This window comes from Hesperophylax consimilis, chromosome 3 (genome assembly GCF_061612785.1).
Source record: "Hesperophylax consimilis isolate HC1 chromosome 3, BYU_Hcon_1.0, whole genome shotgun sequence".
Lineage (NCBI taxonomy): Eukaryota > Metazoa > Arthropoda > Insecta > Trichoptera > Limnephilidae > Hesperophylax > Hesperophylax consimilis.
The window spans coordinates 7,250,912-7,272,330 of NC_142838.1; the positions used below are offsets into that span (position 1 = coordinate 7,250,912).

Consider the following 21,419-nt stretch of genomic DNA (forward strand, 5'->3'; position numbering starts at 1 on the left):
CAATAACAGTCCTTCCCAAACATGAAATCACGATCACCATCCTACAAAATACCTAACAATCAACCTTCACATCAATCCATTACCACAATACTCGGAATAACAATAAACTCTGCATTCCTACGCAACACGTACTACGAAATATGGAATAAAATCTCATAACTATATTGCCTACACAGTCTATAACTCTCTTCCAGATATGTATGAAAGCATACAGCATAATCCAAGAATTCAAAGTAAGGTTTTTTTAAAAACATATAAAAACGAAATTGGGTAATTCTTGTCGTGTTGTACTTTCTTTTGTTTTTTTCTCTCTCTCCTTTCTATACACTGTATTTGTAATCGAGCTTAATCTATTTTTAACAATGTATTAGTGGGTAAGTACCTTCTTGTGAATTCTTACCTTGGCTTTGTGCTTGTGTCTGTTTTCCTTTTTTTTCTTCTTGTTTGTTCTACTTAACCTACCTTTTTTTCTATTTTTTGACTGTTTTGTTAGTAGAACTTATAATTTTGCTATCGAAATACCGATGAACAATTGTGCCTATTAACTCCCACCTATGTATTGTCAGTTTCTCTCGTCCTACAATGAGTTTTGTAACTCATCGGGATTGCTCTTGCAAGAAATTAAAATAATAAAAAATAAATACTGTATTATTAAAAAAGGGTTAAATTGCAAATCAAGATATTAAAACTTAAAAATCACGGTTCGATAATAACCTACTTACACTTAATTATAGAACGTTAATATCCACAATGAAAAATGTGACAATATAAACTCTAAACAGCATATTTGTATTGTAATCAACACTTTTTCTGGAATTTAATATTTGGCACGCTGAGATCATTGATCAAAACCTAAAGTGGAATAGCTATGTTTCAGAACTTGTAAACAGAAAAAGGAAATGTATTATGTAAATTATCAGGTTAATAAATGTGAACATAATCAAAAATGTGTTCTATGCCATTATTAACTCTTTGCTTATCTACGGAATTACACGTTGGGGAGGATCTTACAAAAATAATCTAAACTCAGTAAAAGTTTCGCATGGAATCATCATAAAATAAATACTTTTTAATACAATTGTACCAAATTTCGCTGACATATTTAAGCAAGCTTCCATTATCAAAATGTATAAAAAAAAATCAACGAATATCAAGAATTCCACAAACTAATGTGAAATGGAAATGAATTTATTACGACTAATTTTAAAACAATACCAAATACAAAACCATCATATTTACAAGGCCACAAAAAATACATTAATCTCCCTTCTGAATTGCGCTGTTTTATCAACTAATCTGAACAAGTAAATAAAATAATAATAAATAAGTATAAAACCGTGGCTCAATAATTGGACAATAGTTCCTCTTTTCTGATAAGGTATGTTTGACCAATATTGACATTACATAATATTTTGTAAGATCTGTATAATCTATATGTAACCCATATTCTTTGTATTACCAAAAAATGGACTAATTCTCTTAGGTTAAGGCAGAATTTGTGTCTACCACCTTTTGTGTCTTTAATTATATTTACATGGTGGTAAATATAATAAAAGACACAAAAGATGGTAGGAAGTCACATTGCAATTTTTAGATCAGTCCACAGCCAGACCCAGAGGAGCAAGGCATCCAAAATAGACTACAACTTGTTAAAACTAATTCTTGCGTATTTTAGATGTATTGAACTTGGCGGAATACAAAAGAAAAATCCATACGTCACACTGATAATATTTCCATGTAGAACAGGTTCGTGATCTGTGCAGATAGATATCAGATGGACCTAATGCCAGGTTCCTTAGCAATGAGAACTAGAATATTTACACCCAAATTGGTCGATGGCAGATCATTTTCACTGCCGAAAAAGCCAGCATTCTAAAGAATATTCTTTCAAATGTATGTTAACATCCTAATATATTATCATGTACTTCGTTTTTGATGTACCTACTTCCATTTTGCTCGGCAACCTGTAGTGCTTTGTCAAAAAAACCTTTTAACATTGTACGTGGAGTATATTATTGAATGGGCCATGCGCATATATCCCTTTCACAGTTTGAAAGGATACCTTGAACCATAACATCTTCCTCTAATAGCCCCTTGGTCCTTTAAGGTCCAAGACCATCCTTTCAGATGTAACACAGCATTTTTATACTACACAATATAGTGGAAAGTAATTTTTAAGAAAGCAACGTTTCATTTTATTTGCCTAATGTGCCTACTCGATTTTTAGGTAGCATCTTCCGTTGTCCATTGAGATATTATAAGAAAAGGTACTCTTATATTATAGAGTCTACTGTGCAGCCAGTGACGTCAATTGTATTTGTTATATTATTTTTAACAGTGGACACCTTTTTTCCGTCTGTTTAGATTTCGATGCGCAATTTCAGACAATCAATCAGTTACCTACAAGATCGGTTGTATCTGGAGGTATGCGATATAAGTAAGGCGTTTGATGTGATGAAGATTTATCGTTCTCTTGATACGTTTCCCTTTTGTTTTCAAAGGGAAACGTACCAGTATTTCGCTTTAATAGCATAGGTACTTTTTTATGACAAAATTTGTAAAGTTGTGACAAAACTTGATTTTCCTAAACTAGTGAGTATAGCCATAATATGAAAACATTTTTTTCAATGTGTACAGATTATTAATATTATAATATGTATTTATCTATGAGTAGGTACTAATAAAAAAATTATACATTTTCACTAATCAGTAATCCATTTTTTTTAAAACAGACATATATATGAAGGTATATAGGTAAAATTGCTTGTCATTTCTTCCAATATAATTTGGAGTTCGGGCATTAGAAAACGTCCACTCCTTGCCACGTCGACGTTTTGGTCTATAAAAGTCCTCCGTCGAATTATTTCAGAATTTGTTTATATAAGTCCGGTACATATATGTAACTCCAAACGCATAGGTTTATCATGTCCCCGTTTATATAGATGTTTAAACTACTCGAAAAAGCAGTAATTAACCCTTGATTAGAGCGAAATATCACAAAATTATATTTAATTTAAATTCGGCGGATTCACAAACTTAAACATAATTAAATGTGAGAAAAAAATAAGCTTAGTGGAATTTTTGTTTTCAACCAAAACAATATTTGCGATTCTAAAGAACTTACCAACATAAATGTATTATTAACCTTCTCCTTCACCGGTTCAAATACGTTTGTAATATCTAAAACTTCAAAATCACATTTAATATGCCTGTACATTTTGCATGGTGTATTTGTTACTTTTATTTTGTCGTTTTAGCGTCCACTGTGAACAAAGGGATGTTATTAAAAAGGCACCACTTGCAATATTTTACTGAGATTACAGCAATTTTTCCGAATCCCTTAAGTGTCCAAAGTTCTCCGCCGGCTGCTGTTATTTCGAGACGCGACAACTTTGATTCGAAAAGTATTTGATGGCGAATCATCCCACCTCCAGGCACTCCCGTTTTGCCGTCACATGGCGGAATATTCCCTAAGTTTTTCAATGCGCGGGAACTTTAAATAAGGAAGCGGAACTAACTAACTAGTCGTGACGGCAGATTATGGAAGTGCTTCGCTAAATATTTATTGCCTCGGACCTTCGACTTGGAAGTTTGTTTACGACACAACTTGTCCTGACACTGCCGGGGCCGATAGAATACAAAGTTAACGATCAGGAGAATAAAGCGCTTAAGAGGTGTTTGACGCTTTCCTAGAGAAAGATTTCGGATGAGATGTTTGTACCAACTTACGTCCCATGCTAGGCTCTTGCAAGCAATTAACGCCCGCGGAAATATTCCCTGTTTTCCATTTCTTTGAAGTTTTGAAAGTATTTGCTCGGCTGAGTTTCATTACAATATTTATTCGTTTCTACTTTTACTTGGGCACAATAAACATGATTTTGACATTTCAATTAGAATGACGGCTTGTAAAGTTTGTGCTCAAAAATTTTCGCCGAAACCCCGTGCTTACAAAGCAAAATACAATTATTTTGAAATGGGTATTTGCGAGAGTTTTTTGTTCTTGATCGTTAATTTCCCGTTTCTGTTTTGTTGTTATAAATAATTTTCCGTTCGTCGGAAGCCTTTAGGGAATGCGAACAAATCGCAAACATAATAATAACTTGGGTGGTTTGTAACTAATAATTACCACGTTGTATCAATTAACCATCATCATCCATAAAGAACTACTATAAGCCTGAGTGAATATTGAAACAGCTTTGGGTCTATTCCATAACCCAAAGTCGTGTTCAAAATATCGTCTTCTCCCTTTGATTCTCTCTTTCCTTAAAGTCCTACCTGGGAAGAAAGAAGACTGAAACAACCTAGGTACTTATGCCAGTGATATGGAAAGTTATTGTACATACATGTTATTGCAACACGCATGTCATGATTTAAACGAAATTTTGTGATGGCAAAACTATGCATCGCTCGCATATTCGCCTTTTAACTCAAATCAATCTTTTGAATCGTGCATCAGTCATAATAAGTGTTGTTTTGTGGTTTAGTTCCATACATTACAAAATCAATTGTGGTTACATGAGGTTATTTTATGTAATCTATGTGATGAATTTTTCAAGAAACTAACATCAATGGTGAGGCTTTATCCATTTCTCCTTTTTTTCCCAGTGATTTTAATCCGATCGAATGAACTTCTATTTTCATTTACAGTCCATGTAACCACCAATCATACATTAATTAAACACAGAAAGATGTATGTTTAAATAAGAGATAAGAGGTGACTCACCGACGATGTTGAGATTGACGAAGTAGCTGCGGACGGGCTGCGTGGAGACCTGGCACTCGTACATGCCGGCGTCGCGCAGCTGTGCCCACTTGATGTGCAACACCCAGTCGTCCGTCTCGGGCCGGTGCGTGGTTTGGAACCGCTGGTCCGACGTGTACGTATAACTGCCCACCGTCAGGATGTGCAGATCCCGGTGTCTTATCCAGGATACCTGCATAAAACAAATATATTTGTTTATTTTACAGTAAAAGATTTATTATTTTAACATGAACATTTGGGAGAATAAGTGATTAAAAATTGTTTTAGAAATTTATTTCAATAACAGCGTTCCACATATCTATGCTATGTTAGAACATTTGTTAAGATTATCACACACATAAGAGCTCGGCATCAGGTCACCACGGCCTCACCTTATTCAGTAACTTTTCCGAGACGATGCGATGCCTTTACGATGCTGATTAGTGCGCGTTGAAGTATGTAGTTGAATAAAAATAATTCTGAACGACTGGAGCTGAGGCAATGTTGTGTAAGCCATAGCATTCCAAAAGGACTGGGCTATCTGGGAAGGAAAAAGGAGTGAGTGATGGGATCTGGGGTTCAGTGTGCCTAGGAGTGATGGATGTTTGAATTCATCCCTCTCACTGCGTCGCAATGCAATGGGTCGAGAGAGTCCTGCTAGAGAGTTAAAGATCTCCCTCAACTAGTCTCTCCAAATCCGGTCCGACACACAATGGGTGAAAAGACGCAACCACCGCCAAGACCTAGATAATCTTCACCTCATGAACCCGGGCACCTCTGCTAAGTCACCAAACGTAATGAAGCACTTTGGTGACCTATGGCAGAGATATTGGTTAGCTAATGAATGGTTCACGGGGAGGCGGTAACCATTCCCGCCTCCCAAAGTATTGCAAAGATTTGCAAACTCGGATGAGTTTCATGCGTCCGCATATAAAATATACCTGAGATTTTTTTTTATGGATTTTTTCCAGCATTTTTATGTATTTAGTTTGGTGCGGAGTTCACACACCACTGGCTCAGTCTAGGTTTCTTCTAATAGACAGTCGAACATGGATATCATTGCATGTGAATCATTAAACTGTTTAGATGTTCTGATGATAAACCCTAACACTGCAACAAGATAAATGAAAGACCTAGAAGATGGAAGTCCGGATAGAAATACAAGAAATCTTCTATAAGGTACGTAAAAAGCTTCTAACTATTTGGTATCCTCTTGGGGCAGAATACCTTATGTTGTACAGAGTTCAAAAAAAGTTTGTTGAGATTTCTGTACCCAAGGGCTACAACTCTACAACTCTAGGCTCTACCCAACTAACTCAGAGGGGAGAGAAATTCCACCATCCACTTATTCAATTCATTATTTATTAATTTTTAAAACATTGCAAAACTGTTCATTTGAATTCGTTTTTAAATACGTTTGTTATGGAAAATTCTTACATAAATATAAACTGTGGGTACATCAACCACACTAGTAAAAACAGAGCTTGCATTTTAAAAGCAGCTTTGTTGTTGCTAAAAATGTTAATATCCGAATTTATTCTGTTCAACTGCAAGTTGCTCTCCCCACCGGCATTACCATTGGCAAGTTAGTCCTGCAGGCTGGGAGATAGAACAGTCTATGTTGTCGGTAACGGAGATAACCATCGGGAACATAGAAATGATCTCCATGATGATTGTGTTTTCAAACCATCCACGAATCAGTCTTAAAAATGTGTAGCTATGCGCACATCCCTCCTGACCCGTAGATAGTTCATTCCGACCATACCTGTGAGAAAAGTTTTAGAGTCTGTTTTAACTTCAGTAGTATATGTGAGAGAGACAGAAGATGAAGTAGATAGTTTAGCTCTCTCTGTCCATAGCTCTAGTTAGATACTAAACTCTGTAAAATTCTCGTTGTTACGATATAACATTATCAGCACCAAAGTGTACCTTTAATATAAATATCTGTGAATCTCGGCCAGAAGATTAACAATACCCAAAAGAAAGTCGGTTAGATAGAGCCTCGGATAGTAGCCATACTCCCCCATTTAGAGAAATCTCAACAATTTCTTCTGAACTCTCTCCAACATGAGAAAATACTTTACCTGGTGTGGACTCTAAATTACCGACCCACTTTCAAGTCTACTCCTTACTAAGGAATTAAATGAAACTATGAGAACCCGTGTATCTCGAAAACTCCTTGCAGTGCGTAGAACAAAGCGCACCATTAAAAGTGAAGTTATTGAGATTACTGTGCGGGTTGTTTTGAGTAGTGCCATTTTGAAGAGCATTTTCCGTTTAAAAAAGTCTGTTACTTATAAATAATGAATTTCGAAGATTTTGTCAGGTAAATTATTTTATCGATTTACTTGTACAGCCAATCTAACAATGGTTTTATAAATTGTTACCTAATTTTTTAGCCTGAATCTTTCTCAGGGCTGTAGGTCAAAGTGAGAGGTAAGCGTGGTGTAAGAGTATAATTTTCTGTTAAAATATTATAGGTATGTACTTTATCGTTTCTCTGAATTCTTCAAACAATCAGTTCTAATGCTGAAAATGACACCTTTAAATTAAAAGTTAATTCGAGTTAATTGAAACGGATTTCACGCAGCTTAGACAACTAATTGATTAGATAATTCATTACACTACTATTGTCATTACTCCACTAGAATAAAGGGAGACTTGGAAATTAAAATGGTTTACTAAGTAAATCTACATGTATTTGCTTTGCTTTGATAAAACAATATAAATTAATCAACTCAAAATAACATTGTACACACCGCTTTATTTGAGGATAAATTCATCATGTTGCTGAGAAGCCCGTTCCTTCTTCAGGGCATATTAAGGCTTCCGGGAAACTGATTCATTACTTCGCAGTGAAGTTTCAATTTCCTTGAAAGTACGAATTATGTTGAATAGTTACATTTTGTTTCTAACTTTGTCTCAGGGTGGACTTTGGCCAACTTCTTGTTAGAGGTACAACATAGGTCATAAGTAAGTAACATGTACAAACTAAACCTCAAATGGCTTCTACAACTATTCTAATAAGATTATTTTAATTTTAGGAGGTTGCAATTTAATATGGTATTGGGTAGTATTTAATTTATATGTCTTCCTAAAATAACAAAGCACAACTGAATTGACGTTTAAGCCAAAATAATCGAATAAAGAAGAACACAAGAAATGAAATGTGAGCGTGATCCAAAGTCAGGAAGATTCTTCATTACATTTCAAGATGAGAATTGTGTTTCACCATCTTTATGAAATTTTATTTTCAATCGGAAGGGATGTCGATATACGATATTATAGAGCGATATTATATAAGTCGGTGGCGACATCGATATTTCCATTCAAATCTCATAGAAGGAATTTTCAATATTATCCATGGAATAAAGAATAACACAAGAAAGTGCCTTGTAAGCGTTTTCGTGATGCAAATATTTGTTTAATCGAGGCTAAAATTTCAAATACAAAATTGTGTTAAAAATAAAATAAAAATTTAATGAACAATTTTACATCTACAATAACACATCTGCACTGATGATGGACACTGCAACGCTGTTCGAAACGTTGGCTAAAGAAGGAGTTAGCGCAACACGGCATAACACCCCAAAAACAAATAATAAAAATACTTTTGGCCGTGAAAATTTAAATCATATTTTATGAACAAGTGTTCCGACATTGCAATAACACATTCGTATTTTACTGAAAGTTGTTAGGAAACCTATCAATTTATTCGTTAAAGGCCTGCAAACTTGTTTTTGACAGGATTACGAATAATTTGAAGAGATTCGTAATACATTAGCGATATTTTATATCAGTAAGCTTTCTCCGTGCATTTCTGAGATTTGTCGACAAGTTATATAAATTTAAATTTAAGATCAAGCAAGTATACAATTGCAAGCCAATTCATAAGATATTTTCGACGTCGTTTTAACGAGGCAAAGCAGTTTGTCTAATCGGAACGACCCATAAAAAGAAGTGTACATAAACACAAACGGGGGTGAAAGTGTTGTTATCTAAACGAAGCAAGCAGCCATATTGATGATCCGGCAGCTCGGTTCATTAATCTTAACGAGGAAATCGATATTCAATGCCCAACAAGTGCTCCACGTCTATTAATAACAAACGTCGAACTTTCGTTTTTATTAAACCGTTGAAAAATGTTTCGCAATTATTTGGCATTCCACAAGTTTTCTCGTCCGTTTCGCGAGACCACATTTTTCTTTGGGAAATTTCCAGCTTCGAAAACGTTATGCGGGCATTTAAACCCATTTGTTTCTACCTACTTACAACTTACATAATAAGCAAGAATTTATTTTTGTGAAAAACTTCTTTTTTTCTAATACTGGACAAATTTAAAATAGAAAATAATTATTACCAATTGAGGGGTGTGTCGATTTCCTGCGATTTTATTTTATTTTTATATTTACTCGACATGTATTTATTTCATTACAACCAAATGTATTTTTAAAAAAATATACAACAAACGTTGGCTTAAATATACCGAAACGGATATACATATATGTATACAATAAGTCTTTTTTTTATTTTTATAGTGAATACCTCACAAGAGTCCCAACTGCTCCCGTCTGGAGCCAGTGAGACTATGGCATCCCCAATTGGGGGATGTTGTGAGGCTGAAGGTAAGTGGGGAAGGGAAAGAGGAAGGTGGGGAAGTACTTGGCTATTCAGATCTAGTCACTAAACACGGCTAAAGCCATTTGGAGCAACGTTTCAATTCTGAATGGTGGTCTTACACCAGGGCGATACTGGTAGTATCTTCCACTCTGTAACGTGCCGCAAATATACTATATATTATTTTAATTAATTAATTGTGAAATAACACAAATTAATCAAATAAAATTTATTTGCGCACGCCGGGTTCGAACCCGCGACCTTCGGAATGGCAGTCCAATGCGTTACCACTGGACTATGCCGGCCGTCAAACAGTCTACAGTCATCTTACTAACATCGATTGTGTAATGCAATATTTGATTGTCCTTGTTTTTTATATCACAATATTTTATATTTTAAAAGAAAAACAAATATTACCGGGTTACAAATAACCTTACGATATTTAAAAATCTCATACTACCACCACAGTAAGCGGAAAATGTTTCTTGTGTTGTGATGAACGACTTATCCAGTCCAGGAATCGAACACACTACGCCTGAGTGGGACCTAAACGCGATGTCATCTCAGCCACTGGTCATATTTACAACAAAAAAATCTTCTTAAAACATTAGTAGCTACCATTTATATTTATAATATGTGTTTTAAAATTTCCGCTGAATACGTCATATTTAATGTTATTTTTTTTTGTTTTTATATCATTTATCGTCTTTTTTATTATTTATTTTTTATATTTTACTCATTTACTCCATTTTATCTATCTTATCAAATAAAATGTATACCTTTTTTTGTGTTTCATTCTTAAACCATTTAATCGTTATAATACTTACTCATAGGCATATAGTATGTATCGGGATGTATCCTATCCTCTTCCTATTTTTCTCTTCCTCTCCCCTTCCTTTAACATCAAATTGATTTTAAGATATTAAAACTTCATTTCCAATGAACTTTAACATAAGAAACTTCTGTGGCTTGACTTCAGTTAACTTGTTTATTTATATCTATCATTGTATATTATATAAAAGCTGTTTGTTTCTTAAAAAATAAATATCCTTTGTAGAGTTTTCTGCTACATATGTACTACACTGTACATTTATTGGATAACTGTTCCAATGTTTCAAAAAATTTATCAAAAGCTTCAATAATATTTTATTTTAAAATTGGCGTCCACGCTAGGAGTTCACCTGTGTTGTGGGTGACATTTTTAAATTTGAAATATTAAATCAATTTAAACAATTTCAACACATTAAAATTTAACTTATAAAGTACAAAACAAATGTTAATTGTAAATCAGTTCTTTACATGTTTTGCACAAGTCTGAATGTTATAAATTATGCAGTCAATTATCAAGCTTATCAGCGTCATAGGTATTTGTTTTGATATGAGTTTTTGTCCAAAGGTAAATGTACTCATTTTAACCTCTTCAGACCCACTGGAGACAGTGGGCGACATAAACAGTGTCTGGAAAATTGGTGTGATTCCAAGATTATTATTAGATGCAAACTAGTTTCGAGTTCGAACTGTAGATCATAGATGTCAATTATATGTTTAAAATGATTTGTTTTTCAAACAAATGCTGATAAAACGGTTTTATGGTAGTTTCAAAATGGCAGAAATACTTTTTGCTGTTTCAGAAATTGAGTTTGTTGTATTTAATATATTTTTAGCTCAATTTTTATTATGTGTACTTTTTAGTTTTCTAATATGATCATTTTATAACACCAAATTAATAGATTTTGATATTTTGTCATTCATATCTGTGAAAAATGACCAAAGTCGTATGTCTCCAGGAATTGACTTATCATATGTTTCTCTACTTTAATAAAAAGCTTTGCAAAAAGCTAAAATAATATTGTTTTATTACATTTACAACCTGTATGAAAGAAAAAAAGGTTTTTTATATGTTAGAGACCCAGCGTTTCATACAAAGAGACATACGATTTTTGATAAACTATGCAGGCAAAATATTTGAATGAAATAAAGCAAGAACTAAAAAATAACAATATGTAATTTTTTTGAAATACAAATTCTCAAAAAAAAAAGTTTAATTCGAAACCCTTTTATCCCTGGGTCCGAGGAGGTTAATAAATAATTACAAGAAATAATTAGTCGCCTGAAATATCAATACAAATTGAAATTATCTCCTGAGTAAAAATAAATGCCGTCAAACGCCAGAAGCGAGCAGAGACAACAGCACACCCAGTGCCAAACATTCACCGAGCACCGGGTGCGGAAAGCAGACTCTACAATAATCTACAACTTTACAACTATCATCACTATCGACCGTAAAGGAGCATCACTATCGGCTGAAGACACGGTTTGGACCCGACGCCCTATATCTACAGTCTTGTGCGGATTTACGTCCAGTACACTGCTGTAATTGGTCAAGCTGAAATATCAATACAAATTGAAAATATCTCCCGAGTGAAAATAAATGCCGCCAACCGGAATCGAACCCGTTGTCGGCTTATTTCCGACAAACCTCAGTGGTTCAGAGCACCTGACCGGACATCAGAAGGTACGGGTTCAATTCCCGTTGGCGGGTTTTATTTTCACTCGGGAGATATTTTCAATTTGTATTGATATTTCAGGCGAATAATTATTACTTATAATTATTTGTTATCCTTTATGCTATGCATAAAACCTTGTCTTATAAACATTAGTTTATCATTAGTAAAAATAATAATAGTATTCATTTTAGGTGATTTTACTTGATGTGTATTATTTAAAGAACTATAAAAGTAATTTATAATTATTACGTCAACGCAACTATTTGTAAAAGTATTCTACTAGTCAAATAAATTTAAATTATATTATTTACAAATGATTTAGCTACTATCGTGCTTTTTGTCGGCAAATTTGATGGAATTTTGATTGAAAATTTTGGAGAAAATACTCACAAAATATCTTGGAAATAATTATAAAATAATTGAAAAATATTTCGTTCTTACCAAAAAATATTTGTGTTGATTCTTATTTCTATACTTATTATGTATTTATTTATTGTCACTAAATGTTAAAATTCACATAAAACCCATTAGGTTAATAAATAATAAAGTAAAAAATAAAGCGAAATTACGATAAATTAGTGCATAATTTAACATTAAAGCTTTTCTCATGGATATAGTATGTTTGAATGTCATGATACTATTTACTACTAGTTGTGAGTCGCCAAAACTATTCAGCACAAATAACAATGGTAACAACGAAGTTGCTAAATCGCAAAAAACTTTTATTCACAGTGGTTTATTCTTTGTCAGGCCGAGCAGAAGTCTGGTTACCTTTATAAGGAGCTGAGATGTATATCAGAAAGATTTATTTCCAATCAAAGACTCTTCATTCAATATTTGTATGCGGGTCGCAAATTCTCCTCCATGTATTCACCCATTTCTTAAAGCGATACAAATAGAAACTTTCCATAACCACTTGACGTTAAGGGGGAAAGAAGTGGTGAAGGGGTAGGGTTTGGGGACGGGAGCGGGGAGCGGGTTCGTCTTTGTTATCTTTCCGTTTTCACCGAGTTCCTACTTTATTTTATTCAGGCAAATATTTTTCTTTGACTCGAGTTTATTCTAAGCGGTTTCGAGGAGTAATAAAGTTTAGAAAAATATGTGGGACATTATAAAAGTAGGAACTTGTAACGGTCTACAGTACAATGCTTTTCAGTTTAAACTCTTCCCGTAAGCTTTCTCTTTATTTATTAACTGTTGTTATGGTATTAAAATAAGTTTTTTTAAATAACTTTATCAACCCATAATATTTGAAAGAAAGTTTGTGTTCCTCTACCAAAGTGCCTCCTTCCGCTCAAAGACGGAAATGCAATACAACCAAGACAGAGCTAATATCAAAGATTTTAACCAATTTGTAAGTGTGCATTTCCAATGGTACGAATCTCATTGTTTTTTTTTTACTTTAACGTAATACTATTATAACTTATGTTATAAACTGAGCCTGCTCTCAACACAGAAGTTCTTCAGGGGAAGCTACAAGCCAAAAATGTGTATATTCTTGGTATACCTTACATTCTAGGTAATAGGCATTAAAATCGCCTGACAAACAGAGTCTAGAAACGTTCGATTTCAAGCAAAAAACCGGTTTTTATTTATTTTGTAAATAATTTTATAAGAAAACAAAAAGGCTAATCAATTGAAACTGTCACAGATATTCTTAGCTATAATACTTTATTTTTTAGAGTTGTTTCCTTTACGCATTCATACATTTCTATTGAAAAAATATTTTTTAGTAGTTTACATTAAAAGTTTTTTTATTGAGTAATTTATTTGTACTCTATCTACTCAAGCGAAACGATAGAAAAACCTTCAATTTATCTAAAGCATATTTTTTGGTATTCTTAATGTACATTTGTTAAAAAGATTAATCAAAATATTGATTTAGCATTACGCTTCGCCTTAACGAGACAGGCACAACACATCACCCATATGATTAAATTATTAAAGATGAATCAATAAAAAAAATACTTCATACTATGTCATTGTTTTATAAAAAATCATTTTCTTTGTTTATGTTCAATAAATTAATAAATAAATAGTACCTACAAAAATAAAACTTCACAAAAATTTATTACCTCTCAAAGTGATTTTGATTTTCAAAACTAAATTTTTGTAAGAGTATTCTATTAGTCACCGATACCTTTTCTCGACCAACAGAAAGAAGATAAAATAATAATACTTTTAGGTTTAGTAAAATTAAAAGGAGAATGTTTAATGAAAATTCTTAAAACAACGAAAACCAAATCATCGCTGGATGAAATTTCAATAGGCATAATCAAAGATGCACTGTCAACTACAGGAGACAGATTGGTTATAAATAAATCACTGTTAAAGGTAATTTTCAAGAAAGAAATAATAACTTCAGTGCCCAAAATAGTTGATGCGAGACATAGAAAGACTAATAGGGACAAGGACAACTATTAAATTTCAGGTATCCTTTCAATCACAGTCAACACACATTAAAATCAACAAACACTAACATCAGGCCACTTTACAATCAAAACATCCACAACTACAATACTCGGAATAACAATAAAATCCGCATTCCTCTGAACACACAACGAAATATGGAATGAATTCTTTTAACTGTATTGCCTACACACTCTCTAACTCTCTTCCAGATATGTATAAAAACAGCCAGCATAATCCGAAAATTCAAATAAAGGCTTTAAAATAATATTTTTTTAAAACATATAAAAACTAAAATACGTATTCTTGTTGTTTTGCTTCTTTCTCTCTCCTTTTCTATCCCCTGTATTTGTAATCGAGCATTATCTATTTTTACCCATGTATTAGTCGGTAAGTACCTTCTTCTAAATTTCTATATAGGCTCTATGTTTATGCGTATATCCCTGTCTGTTTCCTTTTTTTTCTTCTTGTTTGTTCTACTTAACCTCACTTTTTCTATTTGTGTATTGTTTTGTATGTGAAACTTATAATTACAATATTTTTTCTATTTTTGTACTGTTTTGTATATAATTTTGATATCGAAATACCTATGTAAAATTGTACCTTTTAACTCCCTGCTATGTATTGTATCTCGTCTTACAATGAGTTTTATAAAAATAATTTTAAAAAACACATATATATATATATATATATATATATATATTTTAATATTATATATACAATATAATAATTATACAATATATATAATAATTTAAATTTTTCTTATTTACATAAATATTTTTTTTATAATCATATTTCCTTTAATCATAATTAATTACAAACACTAATTATTATTATTCATCTTGATGTTTACCACTCTTTTAAACACATGCGCCTGCTTCTATAGAAGAGAAACATTAAACAAAAAATCAAAAGCGTTGAAAACAAATTTTTCAAATTATTTAAGTTTACATAAATGATTATACTCTGTAAACTGCCTGTTTAATAAATAAAAAAAATTAATTTAAAAAAATAAAAATTATTTATTTAATATCAACGGTATAAATATACCATAAACAATGATAACATGTCACAGTTAAAATCGTAGAAATATTTAAAAAAAAGAATTACAAATATATGTGGCATTTAATTGTGAAATGACATTAGAGAGTAAGTAAGTAAGTAAACAAGAGATACAAGTACATAAGTTTCTATAGTGCAAATAAGGTAGAATTAGATTAAATTAATATTGATTGAAAAGATTTGATAGCATAGCCCTCTTGTACCTACCTTGCGTGCAGTTAAATAAATCTGCCACATCTGCGTATCTATTACTAACTTCATGCAACCTAAAATTAAAGGACATAGGAATTCATGCCAATAAACTGCGAGTTAAAATGGCTATGTTAAAGTAAGTCAGGTACGTCTCTTAATATCCTGTTTAATACAAAATTATGTAGAAGTAAAAGGATACTTTTTTGCTTATTAGTGAAAAGCTCTTTAACAACTTCTTACAGTTGATCTTCTGAATTTTAAATAAATCGGTATGTATTCCCACGTCAAATTTCAGAAATATTTTGAAAAAACTCTTTACACTGTTATGATAACATTTTGGGATCAAGGGACCTTGATGATGGATACAGAAAAAAAATTACATGGCTTTGCTTTTTTCCACCCCCGGATCCAGTGATTGGGTTCCTAGAAATTAATATTGTTATGCTAGATTCTTTATTTAGTGCGCGCCCACATCAAACTTCTGAATTATTTAGTAGAACGTATCTTTTCACAGAACCTTCGTCGACTTAGCATAGATCTCACGAATGTTAACAGTGTATAACATATATTTACCATCGAAATTTGTAATAGGGTTGTAATTTAGTAACATAACTACTTATCAGTTCCGTGAACTGTCGTTTAAAAAGGTATGATTCTAATTATCACTTATTTAAAACATTAAAACCAAAATTTCCTCTGATGTAACGCGAATTTTAAGTAGCTACCTACTTAATTATACACCGTAAATATTTTACAATATATTTTTATTTTATTTCAAATAAAGAATTATACAATTTATCAAAATAAATGTCAACATCGCAATGGCAATTTTTTATCGTATTAGAAATGCAACACGGCAGCCATTTTGAACTGGAACCGGAAAGTGACAAACAAATTTACAGACAGATGAAATGACAAATGGTCGAGTTAAAATAGGACTTCGCCACGCTCAGTCAATTACGCAGGGTTTCCGGGGGTAAAGTTCGCTAACTTCGGGGCGTGATTCTACATGATAGTACCTAGGGTAAAAAAGAAAAATATTTTTTTTCGAAATTCAAATATTTTAAATTAAAAGATTAAATTATGTATGGGAAAAATATTTTTATATAGGAAAAATAAGTTAAGTATAATTTTGGTAAAAGTTTTAAATCATTTTTATTTTTACCATCAAATAGAATCATCTCCCGAATTTAGCGCACTTTAACCCCGGATATCCTGTATAGTTAGGTACCTATGCTAACTAAGTTACAAAAGTTTACAGGTATACTTGAATCGTCACAATTTTGTACGGAGCATTATGCTTTTATAACTGCTGAAATTATTATGAACCCCGAAGACCTCCTCTCTCTCGAAAAATAACTTTATCTCCATTTCAAAAGCTTTATTAAAACATTCTAATAAATTTTACAAAATATAATTTACCGTAAGTTTTCTGAATAATTTAGGAAGATAACTAATAAGTTCTTCTGAATTTGAGTAAAAATAACAAATGGTACTACCTCGAGAAAAATGGTAAAAGAAAATAAATAAATAGGGTAATAAAGTACGGAATAATACAATATATAATCTCAGGTTATGATAATATTGAATTTGGATTTTGGAAAGATCAGTTTTTTTATTAGAGAAGGGCGATATACGCAGACAGACAATCTTTATTTCTTATTCAGAAATGTACTCCTCCCCACTGTATGAAATATCTACAACAAAGAACTGAGCGAAAAGAAAACAAAATATTTCGGAAACATCATGAAAATACGTTACTGTAGAATTTCGTCAATTACCAAGGATATGCTTTTAGGGTGTTATTCGTGACATTCTAAAGATTTTTCTGCGCTGTTACAAAATGGCCAAATAATTATTTAAATTAATAGTCTTGTTGCGAACGGATATGTAAACCAGTAATGTATTCATTTATCCACTTGGAGGTTCGATATTTATTTTACGATATTTATGCTGTTTACAATTCACGGTTAAAGCCTTATTTTTCATGTGAATACCGAACAAGAGTTCGAACTGCTCCTAATCCAACAATGAAACTTTGGCGGTTAAAGACTTATTTTTCATGTGAATACCGAATAAGAGTTCGAACTGCTCCTAATCCAACAATGAAACTTTGGCATCCCCAATAATTGGGACATATTGTGAAGCTGAAGGTTGTGGGGAGAGGAGGGCGGCGGTGATGTACCCGTCTTAGATCTGGTCAAAAACGCGGCTAGACCCATTTCAAGCAACGATTGCTAATGATACTGAGACCAGGTGTCTTCCACTGTGTCGAAAATATGCTACCTACATATATTTTAAATTATTTGTTTACATGAATACCGCATAAAAGTCCCAACCGTCTGGAGCCAATGAGGCTATGGCATCCCCAATCGTGGTATGTTGTGCCGCTGTAGGTAGTGGGGAGCGGAAGGAGATCGGGAAGAAGAAGATGTGGAACAACTGTGAAACAATACGAATTAATAAAATGAAAATTACTTGCGCACGCCGGGAATCGAACCCGCGACCTCCGGATTCATAGTCAAGTGCTTTTTATCTTGTACACTGAGACGCGTGAATTCGGATTTTGAAAATGGTTTTGAAATACCTACAGATATTTAAAAAAAATAAACAGTGCAAATAAGAACACAAAAATAATCAGTATATTCATAACAAATTTATGGATTAAAAATCATGTGTGCCGTAAAGACAACAACTATATGGACGATGAATATTATATAACGAAAACGACTAAAAATGTTTTGTGACGGTAAACGTGTTTTTTAATAAATAAAAAAATCACAACTATATTAATTAAGTATAGATATTTTTATATTCTTAGGTATTTATATAATTTTATTTTTTATCTTACCGATACTTGCTAGAAGAGTCAAGAAGCAGCAAGAGAAGCAAGAAGAAGAAGTCGGCTAGAAGAGAGAGGAATAGACTAGAAGAGTCGGTAAGAAATAAAGAGATTTTTGAGTGAATTTTACATTAAAAAAAGTAACAAGATACAAAAAGAGTCAGGAAGAGATAAGACGAGCCAGGAAGAATCAAAAAGAATCAATGAAATGTTAAAAGAAGCAAGAAGAAGGGAGATATAAAGAAGAAACAATAACGCAATCAATCTCTGTAATCCTGGCGATCCTTAATTTCAATATTGAAAATTCAATCTCTAGGGGCGAGAATGTGCAAAAATATGCAAGAAGATCCAAGAAGAGGCAAGAAGAGACAAGAAGAGATAAGATGAACCAGGAAGAGTCAAAAAGAATCAACGAAATGTAAGAAGATACAAGAAGAATTAAGACATAATGAAGAAACAATAACGCAATCAATCTCTGAACTCCTGCTGATCATAAATTTCAATATTGGCTTATTACGTTGCCATATATAACGGTCGATTAAACTCCAACCTTTTTTTTACCGGTACAGGAGTGCTTCTGGCATATCGATTCGTAATCCTATTTCTTATTTTAAAGAAGTGTGTTTTCTATATTATTTAACATATGCTTAACTCTTGCGTTATATTTTGTAACTTCAATAATTAGTAAAACCAATATCATATATGTACATGCTATTTATTTACAACAAACAGTTAACACAACCGTATTTTACATCTATTTCATGTAAAAGCCCAGTAGGGCGTAAATAAATAATTTTATATTACCTAGCCTAAGAGTTCTAGGTTCTGGGTATTATTGATTACATGAAATTATTATGTCTGCCAATGTTCTCGTAAACATTGATTAGCATGGTAACGATCTCAACTACGTGTTTAATGCGGAATCCGTTTACTAGTCTCTAGAAATTGAACTGCTATTTCTCTCCGGATTTTCAAGGTCAACGAAAATATTCACTTGAACAATTGGTGTCATACATATATACATTTACCATAATATTTAATTAATATCGTTTCTCAAAATATTAATATGGAAACCATATGAAAGCTGTGATTTAAAGCAAACTGCTTACTGTGATTTAAAGCAAATGAATCCACCTATATTTCACCGTTTATCCCATATTTTATGTTTTAAGACATTTATTGTTTTGAAGGTCAAGTGTGCAAAATTTCATGGATCGCGGAATAAAACTGTAGATTCGTTTAAAAAAACAAACCTACACCGAGAATATATTGGATCCCCTGCAATGTTTCGCCATTTCTAATGTCTTTCTAGGGCGCCCCCGACTTTTTCTATCATTCACTGCTGTATACCACAATGTTACTTTTAAAAAATATTTAAAATTTACAATTTAATTTCACTCTGTATCTCGTTACGGTGCAGAGATATAGCGTTAAGTATTCCTCGGGCGTCCCCGATTTCTTCTACTATTTAAACATCTCTAAACACTCCTGGAACTAATAACTACAAATTTTAAAATTTACAGCTATATCGGTTGACTAATTTTCGAGTTTTGCGAGTGCAAATATACGCAGGATGAATTATTACATCCTATCTGACGTGTACCCGGCGGTAATACAGGGTTTTCCAATAAGAGGTGTTATGTTGATATTAAAAAAAAAAAGCAATTTTTTAATAGAAATGATCGAATGTTTATTTTATTACAAAGAAGAAGGTATGCCGTTGATAGTAAAAAAATAAAATCAGTCAAATGACCACCACGACCACGCCTACAGGACCATATCCTTTTTATGAAATTTTCCATAACCAAATCGCAAATGTCCTCGATAGCCTCATGAATTCCATCTTTGAGGTCTTGAATCGACGCTGGGCTGTTGGCATAGACTTTCTCTTTTGCGTGGCCCCAAAGGAAGAAGTCACAAGGTGTTAAATCACAAGATCTCAGTGGCCAATTGTGATCACCTCTTCGAGAGATAACACGGTCCGGAATTTTTTCCGGTAAAAGATCAATAGTTTCGTTGCTTGTGTGGCACGTAGCGCCGTCTTGTTGAAAGTAAACGCTGTCCAGATCAACACCATCCAATTCCGGCCATAAAAAATCATTAATTCCTTAATTAAAATTCAAAATAACACCTCTTATTGGAAAACCCTATATATATATAAACCTTCCGGAAGAAATTCTCATAATTAAAATAATTATTTTCACTACTCAGCATAAATTTCACATTCTAATGTATGGTATAAAAATATTCATATTATACTAAATGTATTTGTATGTAATTTGCAACCATTGATTTAAAAAAAACTAAATCTAGTGATTAAACGCCTACAAAATTAATAAACTTTCGTCGATGGTCGGAACTGAAACTGAATACGGATCGTCAAACCATGAAAACTGACACTCCTCCAATGTAATAAAAAAACTGATTTCCAAAATTTACCTGAAAATAAAATCCACACGTATCTGAGTTTGCTTGAAAAGATAATTAATAACAGTTAAAATAAAATTTATCAATTTCTTATTTCAAAATTTCTCGGCTGGGTTTAATCGATTCTAATAATTTTAATAAAGCAGTTTTATGTCAGAAATAGCGAAATCTTTCGAACGAAACGCTATTACTCTTGAAATTTGCCATGTTTGTTTGTCTAAATTTCCTATTCGCAGCGAGGCATCCTCTATGAACCATGCAGTTTTGAAATTTGAAATTAACAATCGAAACGAACATGTCTTATAAAAAATATTGGTTTATTACTGAAAAAGAAAAGTTATAAGTTCCTTGAATAGAAATGCAAATTTAATGCAGATACATTAAATCTCATTTAACTTGCGAAGTTGGGGAAATAACATAAGGAAATTATTGCAAAAAACTGTGAACTGAAAAATCTGTTTAAAATTTAAAATATTATAACATTAAAAAAAATGCTAACTTACAATGAAAAAATATATATACAGGGTGACCCATAAGCTTTGGATCAAAAGAATTGAGGCTTCAGGGCAGGTCATTTGCAATCAAAAAGACCTTTACATTGTGGTTCAATTCTTAAGCAATT

General features: G+C 32.5%; 1 protein-coding gene across 1 annotated transcript in view; it reads right to left on the bottom strand.

Moving 5' to 3' along the window:
- The window catches only part of LOC149424869 (zwei Ig domain protein zig-8-like), a 157,117-nt gene that overhangs the window by 61,529 nt on the left and 74,169 nt on the right, over positions 1-21,419 (bottom strand). Inside the window, exon 3 of the mRNA XM_089650837.1 lies at positions 4,724-4,934. Coding sequence (XP_089506963.1) covers positions 4,724-4,934 — 211 coding nt within the window. The remainder of the gene's footprint in view (positions 1-4,723; positions 4,935-21,419) is intronic.